This window comes from Salmo salar, chromosome ssa14, assembly GCF_905237065.1.
Source record: "Salmo salar chromosome ssa14, Ssal_v3.1, whole genome shotgun sequence".
Lineage (NCBI taxonomy): Eukaryota > Metazoa > Chordata > Actinopteri > Salmoniformes > Salmonidae > Salmo > Salmo salar.
Genome location: NC_059455.1, coordinates 76455081 through 76471608, shown reverse-complemented (window position 1 = coordinate 76471608; position 16528 = coordinate 76455081). Strand labels below are relative to the sequence as shown.

The 16528-nt window shown below is 46.9% G+C and overlaps 1 protein-coding gene across 1 annotated transcript in view; it reads left to right on the top strand.

Moving 5' to 3' along the window:
• LOC106570313 (thrombospondin type-1 domain-containing protein 7A) overlaps positions 1-16528 on the top strand; it is a 195116-nt gene that overhangs the window by 148973 nt on the left and 29615 nt on the right. The window contains exons 18-22 of the mRNA XM_014142501.2: positions 954-1095; positions 1336-1451; positions 1634-1751; positions 12797-12942; positions 16302-16476. Coding sequence (XP_013997976.2) covers positions 954-1095; positions 1336-1451; positions 1634-1751; positions 12797-12942; positions 16302-16476 — 697 coding nt within the window. The remainder of the gene's footprint in view (positions 1-953; positions 1096-1335; positions 1452-1633; positions 1752-12796; positions 12943-16301; positions 16477-16528) is intronic.

The following is a 16528-nucleotide window of genomic DNA, read 5'->3' as shown; positions in this document are numbered from 1 at the left end:
CCAGTTTAGAATGATGTCATTTGGTAAGTGTGATTCTCCAGCAAGGCTCTTACCCATTTAGGTGATGTCCATTTGGTATGTGTTATGTTCCTACTGGGCTCTCACCAATTTAGTGTGGTGCTCCGGCAAGGCTTGCACCAATTTTTGTGATGGCTATTCAGTATGTGTTATTCTCTGGTGGGAGAATAGCTAGGATTTTTCCTTAGAAATTAATGGAGGGAAAGAGAGAAGGTGGGATGATTTTCAGCAGGGAAGATGATCTCATGCAGCTCTAAATAGCATGCTGTGACCAAGGTATTATTGGAAAATCTCTGGTGGAAGGAGGGGACCACTGTGTGTGTGTGCGTGTCTGTGTGTGTGTGTGTGTGTGTGTGGGAGAGTGTTGTGGAAACGTGTGTCTGTGAAACGTGCGTGAAAGTGTGAGCGTGTGTGTGTGTGCCTGTGGTGAACCTCTAGTGGAAGAGGGTCAACCGTGTGACGTGCCCTGCCATTGCCCTTCCCAGGCACTCTGCCACGGCTCTGTTGGGAAAGTTAATGACCTTGGATATGGAATATGTGGCTGTATAAGCAGGGGAAGACAGCACTCCAAATAGAAATGGTCTGAAAACACCTGAATAGACCAATTTATCTTGTAGGGGTTGGTTGGGGAAAATAGACAGAGGTGGAAATAGACAGAGGGTAATGTAGGGGAAAATATATATTCATGGAAAACCTTTTTCAATTTGCTGATCGGAAAGTGGTAAATTCACTTTTACAGGGTTTCATATTTGGTTCGCATTAAACGTCAAACTGAAAGTGGATTTCCTGACTTGCTTTAGGTCTAGGCCAGGTTATTGTAAAAGCATTTTGTGACTACGACTGATGTAGAAAGGGCTTTATAAATGAATCTGTTTGATTGATTGATTGATTGATTGATTGATTGATTGATTGATTGACTTCTTCTCTGATTTAAGCCATGCAACAAAATCAGCACTCGGGAGAGGACAGCATACCCCATTCGTCAACCTGGAGAGGGAAAGCTGTGCCCCAACACCACAGAGACAGAGCCCTGCAGCCTCAACAGCAACTGCTATCACTACTCCTATAACATCACCGGTAAGGCAAATATCAGCCTGGGTTACTGCATGCGATGGATGGTACCAGAGCCATATATCATTATGGAAATATATGGCTCTGGATGGTAAATACAGTAATGAATGTGATCTTACATCAAGTATATTTAGACCACATGGCATTTGATATTAATTAAGTGCACTCCAGAGGAAAAGGGGTTGGGAGGTAGGGCAGTCTCCTTTTTCACCTCACGTTTCTTATGCTATTTTGTTTTTCACGCAGATTGGAGCACCTGTCAGCTGAGTGAGAGAGCTGTGTGTGGTAGTGGCATGAAGACACGCATGCTGGACTGTGTACGAAGTGACGGCAAGTCTGTCGACCTCAAGTTCTGTGAAGAGGTCTGTGTTCTTCTCTTTCCATTCCAAAGCTCATTAGTCATAAATGAGAGTGATTCTTCTGTCGTCAGAGTCCAGACAGGTTGCTGTTGGTGTGTTGCCTTGGCTAGGAAGAAGAATAATCTCTCATTCTCCACAAATGGCCAAATAAAGTACTTTTCTCTTTGTTTTCTTGTCTCATTTAGCTGGGACTGGACAGGAAGTGGCAGATGAACGCTTCCTGTGTGGTGGAGTGTCCCATCAACTGCCAGCTATCTGATTGGTCCCCCTGGTCCGAGTGCACACAAATCTGTGGACTAGTAGGTACGTCACCATCTCCTTAACCCACTCTTTGTGATAAAAATATGATTCCGTGTTAGAATGCTGGGAATGCGTTCAAGGCTAATCACATCCAATTCTGAAGGTATAGCCACAAATCAAAGAGGTAACAGAGAACTGATTAAGTGGTCCATTCACCTGTCTGTTCCACCTATCTATTTTATATCGATCCATGGATAGTGGGTAGTCTGTGACTAGAAGTCATTTGACTAATTATCCATCCATCCACATTATAAACTGGGTGGTTCGAGCCCTGAATGCTGATTGGCTGAACGCCACGGGTATGACAAAGCATTTCTTTTGACTGCACTAATTACGTTGGTAACCAGTTTATAATAGCAATAAGACACCTCAGAGTTTTGTGGTACAGTTGAAGTCGGAAGTTTACATACACTTAGGTTGGAGACATTAAAACTCATTTTTCAACCACTCCACACATTGACCTAAGACAGAGAATGTTTACTAGGATTAAATGTCAGGAATTGTGAAAAACTGAGTTTAAATGTATTTGGCTAAGGTGTATGTAAACTTCCCACTTCAACTGTTTATGGCCAATATACCACGTCTAAGGGCTGTATCCAGAACTCTGCGTTGCATCATGTGTAATAACAGCCCTTAGCCGTGGTATATTGGCCATATACCACACCTCCTCTGGCCTTATTGCTTAATTATAGCCCAGTATATCGTAGTATAGGGTGTGGATATGCAGGAATGGTGGGTAGTCTGTGGATCATTCCTTATTACTCATAGCGCTGCAAGTTCACAAAGCTACTGATCAACAGCACACACAGCTTAGAAACAGCCTCTCCTCCGAGGTAATGGCTGAAACGAGAAGCATTTTATGATGTGAGAGAGAAACAATTGTGAGCCTTAAACCAACTGAGAGTAATGAGGGGGGGGGAGAGGGAGGGTTGATGATGTCCTGATGTGTAATCCTATAGGATCAGAGGATTGATTGGCGGTCCATTAAGCCTGTGTGCTCTGGGCCTAAGGGACCACTCTGCCACTCCAGGAGTCCTGCAGAGCACTGGCCAGTGTCATAGTTGGCCAGAGAGCAAATCCAGGCAGAGATATGAAACCAATACAGGCTATAGCTATTGTGGTAGCAATTAATCTGTCCCCAGGCAATGTGAGGATTTGCCACAGGATAGAGTAGCAGCAGGTGAGCCACAGGAAGAGGAGAGGAAGAGAACAGCTTCTCACACTCACTACTTTTCTTCCTGGAGTTGATTTTTTATCTAAATGTCGGATGGCAGGACACAATTACGTTGAGTAGCTAATATCTGTTCCTGAGCCAGGTTATAGTTTTATTTCTAAATTAAATGGAGACACCAAGAAGCACCAATGTGTCGTATCAATCATTGCAATGTAAACACAAACACAGGTAGTCCTGCGCGTGCACACACGCAGACACACACCAGACCTGTGTTAAAATACAATTTTGGTCATTTCAATTACTTTCGAAGACTTTTAGATATATTATATTATTCACTGGAAGGTATTTGGAAATATACTTGGAAATCATTTGACAATACTTTCAAATACTTCCAATAGAGGTAGTTGATTGCGGCCAAATTATTTGAAAATACTCAAAGAAAAATAAGTATTTCATAATAAATACTAATCCTCCAATGTATTTGAACCCAGGTCTTTCACACACACACACACACACACACACACACACACACACACACACACACACACACACACACACACACACACACACACCACACACACACACACACACACACACACACACACACACACACACGCGCGCGCGCGTTTCCTGGGGCATATCAGACCTGTGTGCATAGATAATGTGTGTTCCTCGGCAAAACACTGATAGCGACAGCTGGCACTAGCTTCCCCTTTGACCAGCGGCCCACCCAGTCACACACTGCTCCTCATCCCAAAACTCACCGCTGCCATACACCACCTGTTGAGTGACTAGGTGAGTAGAGAGACAGCACCGGAGAGCACAGAATCAGAATCCCATTGGAGAATAATAGTTACCTTAGGTGTACGCAATAGTGAACCTCCCCTTGAGTGAACCACCTTAAAAAAAGCACAGGTGAGAATCTCAGGAAAACCCTGACTGCTGATTAAAAATAGCTTTGAAGGAAGGAAAGAACCTCTAAGGGGACAGCACATCCCCTCTCTATGGTGGCACGCATCATGGTGTGTTCACTAGAAGATGAATTGTCGGCTGTGTGAGACTAGAGACTAGCTGCAGGCTACACCAAGCCTGGGGGACTCTGTTCTAGTTGTGTTCAACATTAAGGAGCAGTATATGCCTCCCAGGCCCTGTGCGTGTGCAGTCAGCCTTAGAGAAAATAACACTGACACATGGAGATATCAATTACTTCTACAGCATACAACAGAGACGGAAAGTGGCAAATGTATTTTAAGGAACGGGAACTTTATTTGATGTAGCATCAACTGAATTTGCATCATGAACAAAATAAAGACAGGGAGTGGAGGTAGGAGTATAGTAGAGGACTGGTCATCCATCTGAACCTGGTTCCTCTCTAGTGGAGCTAGGAGTATAGTAGAGGACTGGTCACCCATCTGAACCTGGTTCCTCTCTAGTGGAGCTAGGAGTACAGTAGAGGACTGGTCACCCATCTGAACCTGGTTCCTCTCTAGTGGAGCTAGGAGTATAGTAGAGGACTGGTCATCCATCTGAACCTGGTTCCTCTCTAGTGGGGGTAGGAGTATAGTAGAGGACTGGTCACCCATCTGAACCTGGTTCCTCTCTAGTGGAGCTAGGAGTATAGTAGAGGACTGGTCACCCATCTGAACCTGGTTCCTCTCTAGTGGAGGTAGGAGTATAGTAGAGGACTGGTCACCCATCTGAACCTGGTTCCTCTCTAGTGGAGCTAGGAGTATAGTAGAGGACTGGTCACCCATCTGAACCTGGTTCCTCTCTAGTGGAGGTAGGAGTATAGTAGAGGACTGGTCATCCCTCTGAACCTGGTTCCTCTCTAGTGGAGGTAGGAGTATAGTAGAGGACTGGTCACCCATCTGAACCTGGTTCCTCTCTAGTGGAGCTAGGAGTATAGTAGAGGACTGGTCAACCCTCTGAACCTGGTTCCTCTCTAGTGGAGGTAGGAGTATAGTAGAGGACTGGTCACCCATCTGAACCTGGTTCCTCTCTAGTGGAGCTAGGAGTATAGTAGAGGACTGGTCATCCCTCTGAACCTGGTTCCTCTCTAGTGGAGGTAGGAGTATAGTAGAGGACTGGTCACCCATCTGAACCTGGTTCCTCTCTAGTGGAGCTAGGAGTATAGTAGAGGACTGGTCAACCCTCTGAACCTGGTTCCTCTCTAGCTTTCTTCCAAGGTTCCTTTTTTCCGGGGAGTTTTTGCTGACCAGTGTGATTCGTCTTTTTTATTCTTTGCCTCTTTGGGTTTCCGGCTGGGTATCTATAAAGCACTTTGTTGCATCTGCTGACGTAAAGAGGGCTTTATGAAATTAAATTGAATTTCATGAAGTGATTTGAGTTAGGAGGGGAGTCATTGTGACTGTGAAGGAAATACTGTGCATGGGACATTTGGCCTTTAAGAGTTAAGTACCCGGTTAGAATGAATGGTCCTGTCGGCAAGCACTGTGGTTGATGGTCCTAGGCCAGGTTTGTGGATGGATGAGACAATTATCTTTTTTGTTATTGTCACAATTATCTTCGTCTTCTGACGATAATGCGAAATCGTCATCAGAAAAGGTAGAAATGGACCAAAACGCAGCAGGTACGTGAATGCTCATCTTGATTTTTAATTACTCTCAAAAATGAACATACAAAATAACAAAACACGAAAAACGAACACTCGACAAATAAACAGTCTGGTAAGGCACAAGGCTATACACAGAATAATCACCCACAAATCACACACACAAACACACCCTAATATATGGGACTCTCAATCAAAGGCAGATAGACAACACCTGCCTTCAACTGAGAGTCCCAACCCCAATTAACCAAACATAGAAACACACACACCAGACTAACCATAGAATACAACCACATAGACCATCAACCAAAAACCCAGAAATACTAAATCAAACACCCTTTACACAAACACACCACCCCGAACCACATAAAACAAATACCCTCTGCCACGTCCTGACCAAACTACAAAAACAATTAACCTTATACTGGCCAGGACGTGACAGTACTCCTTAAAGGTGCTACCCCAGAAGCACCTTAAAGAATAACCCCAAGCAACACCAAAAAAAAAAATCCCCTTTTCTAAAGGGAGGGAAGGGAGGGTGGCTGCCGTCAACGACGGCACTGTGCTACACCCCCCCTCCCCAACCCACCTATTTCTGGAGGTGGCTCTGGTTCCGGCCGTTCCAGGCTGTCGGGCCACTCTGGCATCGCCGAGGGGCAGTCGGGCCAGTCTGGCATCGCCGGGGGGCAGTCTGGGCAGTCTGGCAATTCGGGACAGTCTGGGCAGTCTGGCAATTCGGGACAGTCTGGGCAGTCTGGCAATTCGGGACAGTCTGGGCAGTCTGGCAATTCGGGACAGTCTCGGCAGTCTGGCAATTCGGGACAGTCTGGGCAGTCTGGCAATTCGGGACAGTCTGGCCACTCGGGCCACTCCGGCAGTTCAGGGCAGTCTGGCCACTCGGGCCACTCCGGCAGTTCAGGGCAGTCTGGCCACTCCGGCAGTTCAGGGCAGTCTGGCCACTCCGGCAGTTCAGGGCAGTCTGGCCACTCCGGCAGTTCAGGGCAGTCTGGCCACTCCGGCAGTTCAGGGCAGTCTGGCCACTCCGGCAGTTCAGCGCAGTCTGGCCACTCCGGCAGTTCAGCGCAGTCTGGCCACTCCGGCAGTTCAGCGCAGTCTGGCCACTCCGGCAGTTCAGCGCAGTCTGACCACTCCGGCAGTTCAGCGCAGTCTGGCCACTCCGGCAGTTCAGCGCAGTCTGACCACTCCGGCAGTTCAGCGCAGTCTGACCTCTCTGGCGACTGTTGACTGGCGGGCAGCTCTGACGACTGTTGACTGGCGGGCAGCTCTGACGATGACTGTTGACTGGCGGGCAGCTCTGATGATGACTGTTGACTGGCGGGCAGCTCTGACGATGACTGTTGACTGGCGGGCAGCTCTGACGATGACTGTTGACTGGCGGGCAGCTCTGACGATGACTGTTGACTGGCGGGCAGCTCTGACGATGACTGTTGACTGGCGGGCAGCTCTGACGATGACTGTTGACTGGCGGGCAGCTCTGACGATGACTGTTGACTGGCGGGCAGCTCTGACGATGACTGTTGACTGGCGGGCAGCTCTGACGATGACTGTTGACTGGCGGGCAGCTCTGACGATGACTGTTGACTGGCGGGCAGCTCTGACGATGACTGTTGACTGGCGGGCAGATCTGACGATGACTGTTGACTGGCGGGCAGCTCTGATGATGACTGTTGACTGGCGGGCAGCTCTGATGATGACTGTTGACTGGCGGGCAGCTCTGATGATGACTGTTGACTGGCGGGCAGCTCTGATGAAGACTGTTGACTGGCGAGGCTGGGTTGACGCACTTGTAGCCTGGTGCGTGGTGCTGGTACTGGGCTTACCAGATTATGTACACGCACCTCCAGGCTAGTGCGGGGAGCGGGAACAGGACGAGTCGGACTGGGTTGACGCACTTCCGGGTCCGCACGAGAGACAGGAGCTGGAAACCCAGGGCTATGGAGGCGCACAGTCGGTCTCGATCTTACCTCCTGCACAACCCGTCTTGGCTGGATGGAACTAGTAGCCCTGTACGAGCGGGGTGCCCGTACAGGGCAGACTGGGCTGTGCAGGGGCTTGATGGTAGCCGTGCGTAGAGCGGGAGTTGGGTAGCCTGGTCCTCGGAGGCGTACCGGCAACCAGATGCGCTGCGCAGGCATCCTCCTACCAGGCTGGATGCCCGCTCTAGCACGGCACCTGCGAGGGGCTGGAATAACGCGCACCGGACTGTGCGTGCGTATGGGTGAGATAGTGCGCTCCTCAGCGAAACATAGCGCTCTCCACCCCATACGCTCCTCCATATAACCACGGGTAGCTGGCTTCCGGCTCTTCTTACGCCTAGCCAAACTACCCGTGTGCCCCCCAAAAATTTTCTTGGGGGTGCCTCTCGTGCTTCTCCTTCAGCGCGTACTTGGCCTCATACCACCGCCTCTCTGCCTTGGCTGCCTCAATTTCCCACTGCGGGCGGCGATAATCCCCAGCCTGATGCCAGGGTCCGGCCCCGTCCAGAACTTCCTCCCAAGTCCACTTCTCCCGCCAGTCCAACTCGAATTCCCTCTGCTCCTTCTTCTGTTGCTTGGTCCTTGAGTGGTGGGTGATTCTGTCACGGTTGTTGTCGGTGAATGAGGACCAAAACGCAGCAGGTACGTGAATGCTCATCTTGATTTTTAATTACTCTCAAAAATGAACATACAAAATAACAAAACACGAAAAACGAACACTCGACAAATAAACAGTCTGGTAAGGCACAAGGCTATACACAGAATAATCACCCACAAATCACACACACAAACACACCCTAATATATGGGACTCTCAATCAAAGGCAGATAGACAACACCTGCCTTCAACTGAGAGTCCCAACCCCAATTAACCAAACATAGAAACACACACACCAGACTAACCATAGAATACAACCACATAGACCATCAACCAAAAACCCAGAAATACTAAATCAAACACCCTTTACACAAACACACCACCCCGAACCACATAAAACAAATACCCTCTGCCACGTCCTGACCAAACTACAAAAACAATTAACCTTATACTGGCCAGGACGTGACAGTACCCCCCCCCTTAAAGGTGCTACCCCAGAAGCACCTTAAAAAATAACACCAAGCAACACCAAAAAAAAAATTCCCCTTTTCTAAAGGGAGGGAAGGGAGGGTGGCTGCCGTCAACGACGGCACTGTGCTACACCCCCCCTCCCCAACCCACCTATTTCTGGAGGTGGCTCTGGTTCCGGCCGTTCCAGGCTGTCGGGCCACTCTGGCATCGCCGAGGGGCAGTCGGGCCAGTCTGGCATCGCCGGGGGGCAGTCTGGGCAGTCTGGCAATTCGGGACAGTCTGGGCAGTCTGGCAATTCGGGACAGTCTGGGCAGTCTGGCAATTCGGGACAGTCTGGGCAGTCTGGCAATTCGGGACAGTCTGGGCAGTCTGGCAATTCGGGACAGTCTGGCCACTCGGGCCACTCCGGCAGTTCAGGGCAGTCTGGCCACTCGGGCCACTCCGGCAGTTCAGGGCAGTCTGGCCACTCCGGCAGTTCAGGGCAGTCTGGCCACTCCGGCAGTTCAGGGCAGTCTGGCCACTCCGGCAGTTCAGGGCAGTCTGGCCACTCCGGCAGTTCAGGGCAGTCTGGCCACTCCGGCCGTTCCAGGCTGTCGGGCCACTCTGGCATCGCCGAGGGGCAGTCGGGCCAGTCTGGCATCGCCGGGGGGCAGTCTGGGCAGTCTGGCAATTCGGGACAGTCTGGGCAGTCTGGCAATTCGGGACAGTCTGGGCAGTCTGGCAATTCGGGACAGTCTGGGCAGTCTGGCAATTCGGGACAGTCTGGGCAGTCTGGCAATTCGGGACAGTCTGGGCAGTCTGGCAATTCGGGACAATCTGGCCACTCGGGCCACTCCGGAAGTTCAGGGCAGTCTGGCCACTCGGGCCACTCCGGCAGTTCAGGGCAGTCTGGCCACTCCGGCAGTTCAGGGCAGTCTGGCCACTCCGGCAGTTCAGGGCAGTCTGGCCACTCCGGCAGTTCAGGGCAGTCTGGCCACTCCGGCAGTTCAGGGCAGTCTGGCCACTCCGGCAGTTCAGGGCAGTCTGGCCACTCCGGCAGTTCAGCGCAGTCTGACCACTCCGGCAGTTCAGCGCAGTCTGGCCACTCCGGCAGTTCAGCGCAGTCTGACCACTCCGGCAGTTCAGCGCAGTCTGACCTCTCTGGCGACTGTTGACTGGCGGGCAGCTCTGACGACTGTTGACTGGCGGGCAGCTCTGACGATGACTGTTGACTGGCGGGCAGCTCTGACGATGACTGTTGACTGGCGGGCAGCTCTGACGATGACTGTTGACTGGCGGGCAGCTCTGACGATGACTGTTGACTGGCGGGCAGCTCTGACGATGACTGTTGACTGGCGGGCAGCTCTGACGATGACTGTTGACTGGCGGGCAGCTCTGACGATGACTGTTGACTGGCGGGCAGCTCTGACGATGACTGTTGACTGGCGGGCAGCTCTGACGATGACTGTTGACTGGCGGGCAGCTCTGATGATGACTGTTGACTGGCGGGCAGCTCTGATGATGACTGTTGACTGGCGGGCAGCTCTGATGATGACTGTTGACTGGCGGGCAGCTCTGATGAAGACTGTTGACTGGCGAGGCTGGGTTGACGCACTTGTAGCCTGGTGCGTGGTGCTGGTACTGGGCTTACCAGATTATGTACACGCACCTCCAGGCTAGTGCGGGGAGCGGGAACAGGACGAGTCGGACTGGGTTGACGCACTTCCGGGTCCGCACGAGAGACAGGAGCTGGAAACCCAGGGCTATGGAGGCGCACAGTCGGTCTCGATCTTACCTCCTGCACAACCGTCTTGGCTGGATGGAACTAGTAGCCCTGTACGAGCGGGGTGCCCGTACAGGGCAGACTGGGCTGTGCAGGGGCCTGATGGTAGCCGTGCGTAGAGCGGGAGTTGGGTAGCCTGGTCCTCGGAGGCGTACCGGCAACCAGATGCGCTGCGCAGGCATCCTCCTACCAGGCTGGATGCCCGCTCTAGCACGGCACCTGCGAGGGGCTGGAATAACGCGCACCGGACTGTGCGTGCGTATGGGTGAGATAGTGCGCTCCTCAGCGAAACATAGCGCTCTCCACCCCATACGCTCCTCCATATAACCACGGGTAGCTGGCTTCCGGCTCTTCTTACGCCTAGCCAAACTACCCGTGTGCCCCCCCCCAAAATTTTCTTGGGGGTGCCTCTCGTGCTTCTCCTTCAGCGCGTACTTGGCCTCATACCACCGCCTCTCTGCCTTGGCTGCCTCAATTTCCCACTGCGGGCGGCGATAATCCCCAGCCTGATGCCAGGGTCCGGCCCCGTCCAGAACTTCCTCCCAAGTCCACTTCTCCCGCCAGTCCAACTCGAATTCCCTCTGCTCCTTCTTCTGCTGCTTGGTCCTTGAGTGGTGGGTGATTCTGTCACGGTTGTTGTCGGTGAATGAGGACCAAAACGCAGCAGGTACGTGAATGCTCATCTTGATTTTTAATTACTCTCAAAAATGAACATACAAAATAACAAAACACGAAAAACGAACACTCGACAAATAAACAGTCTGGTAAGGCACAAGGCTATACACAGAATAATCACCCACAAATCACACACACAAACACACCCTAATATATGGGACTCTCAATCAAAGGCAGATAGACAACACCTGCCTTCAACTGAGAGTCCCAACCCCAATTAACCAAACATAGAAACACACACACCAGACTAACCATAGAATACAACCACATAGACCATCAACCAAAAACCCAGAAATACTAAATCAAACACCCTTTACACAAACACACCACCCCGAACCACATAAAACAAATACCCTCTGCCACGTCCTGACCAAACTACAAAAACAATTAACCTTATACTGGCCAGGAAGTGACAGTTATTCAATTTCCATAGTGCTCATAGTTTACAGGAACTAGTTTCTTTTCTGTGGTGGTTTTTGAAGTGGTATGCATTACTGAACGTGAATGTATTGTGTCATTTTGGGATAGCTCCATTTTAAGTATGCGGTAGGCAGAAATGCAAAACCCCATACGTTTCCCATGCTAATTGAGTTACATCATGTCTATCCCCCGGGCCCCTCACTTAACATGCAGGGTGCATTTTTGGTAGAAGGAGCAATCCTTCCTGTCCCCCTTACCCCTTCCCCTGACATTACACAGTCTCTTCAATTCCATTTTTAAACAACAGAACAGTATGAATATTCAGAATGACTACGGGCGTCGGAAAAACTTTCTTAAATGCACCACAAGATTAAATCATTTGAAGAGGGACTTGCAGAACTTGGAGGGAGAGGGAGAGGGAGAGGGAGAGAGAGGGGAGAGAGGGGGAGAGAGAGAGGGGGAGAGAGAGAGAGAGTTATTAAGTTACATGAGATAATGGTGTAATGTGATAGTGATCTTTTACAGTGAAGCCCCTAAGAAGAGCCTCAGATCATTGGGATGGAACTGGATATGAGTCCTATGCATGATAGAGTATTTCTGGGGCTGTCTATGATTTTGTTACCACAAGACCCTATTCTCTACTTAAAGAACTTAAAAGACTCCCAATCTTTAATGATGTTACAAGGCTGTATTCAGTCATGACTGGTTGGGGACCACATTTCTGGGATTTGTTTTTATATGTTGAGAAAATATATATATATATTCCAGCACAATAAGAACACATGCTTATTTGAAATGCCGTGGATTGTATTTCTGTTTCAGCCTCTATACATCATTTTGTTGACTATCCCAAAAAAAACAAAGACCTAATTCGATTTGGACAGGGCCTTGGACACTCGATCATCCACTTGACAGACAGAAGTGTGAAATAACTAAAATGACTAACAGCACACCCGTAAATTCACTCAGAGTGCAGAATAACTGATGAATTTACGAATGCGCAACACCCGTTGAATATGAACGGTGTCATTAAACGTTGGCAAAATGTTGTAATTAAATTGTTTCCAGCAGCACTAATGCTCTAGACAGCATGATATCAGCCTAACCTGCTCTGCTAGGGTGAGTAAAATGGTCAGAGTGAGTTGTCCTCTCATTTGTTTCTAGAAGTAGCTAGCAAGCTAGCCAACATTAGCCAGTTAGCCTGGGTGCTTGCCTGTCGCTGCCGGAGTGTCCAGTGTGCGCTCCGAGAGCAAAACAATCTGACAACGCTCTCAATTTACGAACAAACCCAAAGTGCACTTTGACAAACTGGAGGCAGTTTATAAATGCACACTTTGTGGGGAAAAATCCATCATTAACACTTTCCTCTCTCCTCCTCAGGGAAGCTGTGGCGCAGGAGAACGGTGCTCCAGCTGCCCCAGGGTGATGGACGACCCTGCCCCCCTCAGAGGGAACAGTGGAAGCCTTGCCCCGTCAGACCCTGCTACCACTGGAGATACAGTTCCTGGTCTGAATGCAAGTCTGAGGTGAGGTGTTTTCTCTCTCTGTCTCTCTGTCTCTCTGTCTCTCTGTGTGTGTGTGTTTTGTGGTCAGAGGTGAGACCATTCAAAACCACAACCTCCATCATATACTCCTGTCTATCCTGTACTGTAATGATATATTGGTAAAAGCAATTCCCAAATGAACATGTTTCTCTATCTTTTAGTGTATATGTGGTATTATCCATCAGTGGTCTTACATCCCATGAAGACTCTTCTGTTTCTCTATGCCTGTCATTTACCTCCATGTTATTTCATCGTCATCCACAGATTCCCCTTTCTGTCATCCATAATTTTTCTTCAGAAATAACGAAAAATAATATGTTCACCCCATACCCAATATAAAATAATATGTTTACCCCATACCCAATATAAAATAATATGTTTACCCCATACCCAATATAAAATAATATGTTTACCCCATACCCAATATAAAATAATATGTTTACCCCATACCCAATATAAAATAATATGTTCACCCCATACCCAATATAAAATAATATGTTCACCCCATACCCAATATAAAATAATATGTTCACCCCATACCCAATATAAAATAATATGTTCACCCCATACCCAATATAAAATAATGTGTTTACCCCATACCCAATATAAAAGAATATGTTTACCCCATACCCAATATAAAAGAATATGTTTACCCCATACCCAATATAAAATAATATGTTCACCCCATACCCAATATAAAATAATATGTTCACCCCATACCCAAAATAAAAGAATATGTTCACCCCATACCCAATATAAAATAATATGTTCACCCCATACCCAATATAAAAGAATATGTTCACCCCATACCCAATATAAAAGAATATGTTTACCCCATACCAATATAAAAGAATATGTTTACCCCATACCCAATATAAAATAATATGTTTACCCCATACCCAATATAAAATAATATGTTCACCCCATACCCAATATAAAATAATATGTTTACCCCATACCCAATATAAAATAATATGTTCACCCCATACCCAATATAAAATAATATGTTCACCCCATACCCAATATAAAATAATATGTTTACCCCATACCCAATATAAAATAATATGTTCACCCCATACCCAATATAAAATAATATGTTCACCCCATACCCAATATAAAATAATATGTTTACCCCATACCCAATATGAAATAATATGTTCACCCCATACCCAATATAAAATAATATGTTTACCCCATACCCAATATAAAATAATATGTTTACCCCATACCCAATATAAAATAATATGTTCACCCCATACCCAATATAAAATAATATGTTTACCCCATACCCAATATAAAATAATATGTTCACCCCATACCCAATATAAAATAATATGTTTACCCCATACCCAATATAAAAGAATATGTTTACCCCATACCCAATATAAAATAATATGTTTACCCCATACCCAATATAAAATAATATGTTTACCCCATACCCAATATAAAATAATATGTTTACCCCATACCCAATATAAAATAATATGTTTACCCCATACCCAATATAAAATAATATGTTCACCCCATACCCAATATAAAATAATATGTTCACCCCATACCCAATATAAAATAATATGTTCACCCCATACCCAATATAAAATAATATGTTCACCCCATACCCAATATAAAATAATATGTTTACCCCATACCCAATATAAAATAATATGTTTACCTCATACCCAATATAAAATAATATGTTCACCCCATACCCAATATAAAATAATATGTTTACCCCATACCCAATATAAAATAATATGTTCACCCCATACCCAATATAAAATAATATGTTCACCCCATACCCAATATAAAATAATATGTTCAACCCATACCCAATATAAAATAATATGTTTACCCCATACCCAATATAAAATAATATGTTTACCCCATACCCAATATAAAATAATATGTTTACCCCATACCCAATATAAAATAATATGTTCTCCCCATACCCAATATAAAATAATATGTTCACCCCATACCCAATATAAAATAATATGTTTACCCCATACCCAATATAAAATAATATGTTCACCCCATACCCAATATAAAATAATGTGTTTACCCCATACCCAATATAAAATAATATGTTTACCCCATACCCAATATAAAATAATATGTTCACCCCATACCCAATATAAAATAATATGTTCACCCCATACCCAATATAAAATAATATGTTCACCCCATACCCAATATAAAATAATATTTTTACCCCATACCCAATATAAAATAATATGTTCACCCCATACCCAATATAAAATAATATGTTTACCCCATACCCAATATAAAATAATATGTTCACCCCATACCCAATATGAAATAATATGTTTACCCCATACCCAATATGAAATAATATGTTTACCCCATACCCAATATAAAATAATATGTTCACCCCATACCCAATATAAAATAATATGTTTACCCCATACCCAATATAAAATAATGTGTTTACCCCATACCCAATATAAAATAATGTGTTTACCCCATACCTAATACTCTCTTCTTGTCATCCGTCAGACACATTCAGCCCAATAGGAGGCTTGATTAAAAACAGGAAGTCTTTGACAAGGCCATGGTTCTCTCTCTTTCTCTCTCTCTCTCTCTCTCTCTCTCTCTCTCTCTCTCTCTCTCTCTCTCTCTCTCTCTCTCTCTCTCTCTCTCTCAGCATCTATATTTTTGACAGACAGGCACTGTATTCTATTGCAGAGTAATGGAATATTGACTCTCCTTTGGTCTGAGCTGTTTTCACCTCCTGCTGGAGTTCCTGACAGTAGTTCATCAGCAGCCTACAGCACAATCCTAGAATAGCTGTTATTTCTGACAAACCAAAGATGGGGGCTCCCGAGTGGTGCGGTGGTCTAAGACACTTACTGCATCTCAGTGCAAGAGGCGTCACTGCAGTACCTGGTTCAGATCCAGGCTGCATCATGTCCGGCTGTGATTGGGAGTCCCATGGGGCGGCTCACAATTGGCCCAGCGTTGTCTGGGTTTGGCCAGGGTAGGCCGTCATTGTAAATAAGAATTTGTTGTTGATAACTGACTTGCCTAGTTAAATAAAGGTAAAAATAAAGAAGATCCATGTCATGGCCTTGAGAGAGTTGGATGTTGTCTACACAGCAGACCAGCTCTGTGTGAATGTAAGGGAGGTGGTTCAGTGAACCTAGCTCACGTCGTGGGTAACCTTGCCTGAGACCTGAAGACTTTTGTTAACTTCCCAAGCTAATGCCACAGTATTGTGGCACAAACCAAGTCAATACGCACAATGGCAATCTGTGACACACAATGAAATGTCTATGGAGGTGTATTTTAACCTGTGTTTTCTCTCTATGTTTATCGTCCAGGGTGCGAGGTGCGGAGAGGGGCTGCGGTTCCGTAACATGTCCTGCTTTGTGTCGGACGGGTCTGGCCAGGGAGAGGGCAGTCTGGTGGATGATGAGCTGTGTGGAAACCTGGAGCCCTCGGTAGACGGCGACAAACAGATCACCCTGGAAGAACCCTGCACCTCACCCTGTCCAGGTAATTAGCTTACCTTGGCCTGTAATGACTGGGGATCCAGAGTCCTGGACAA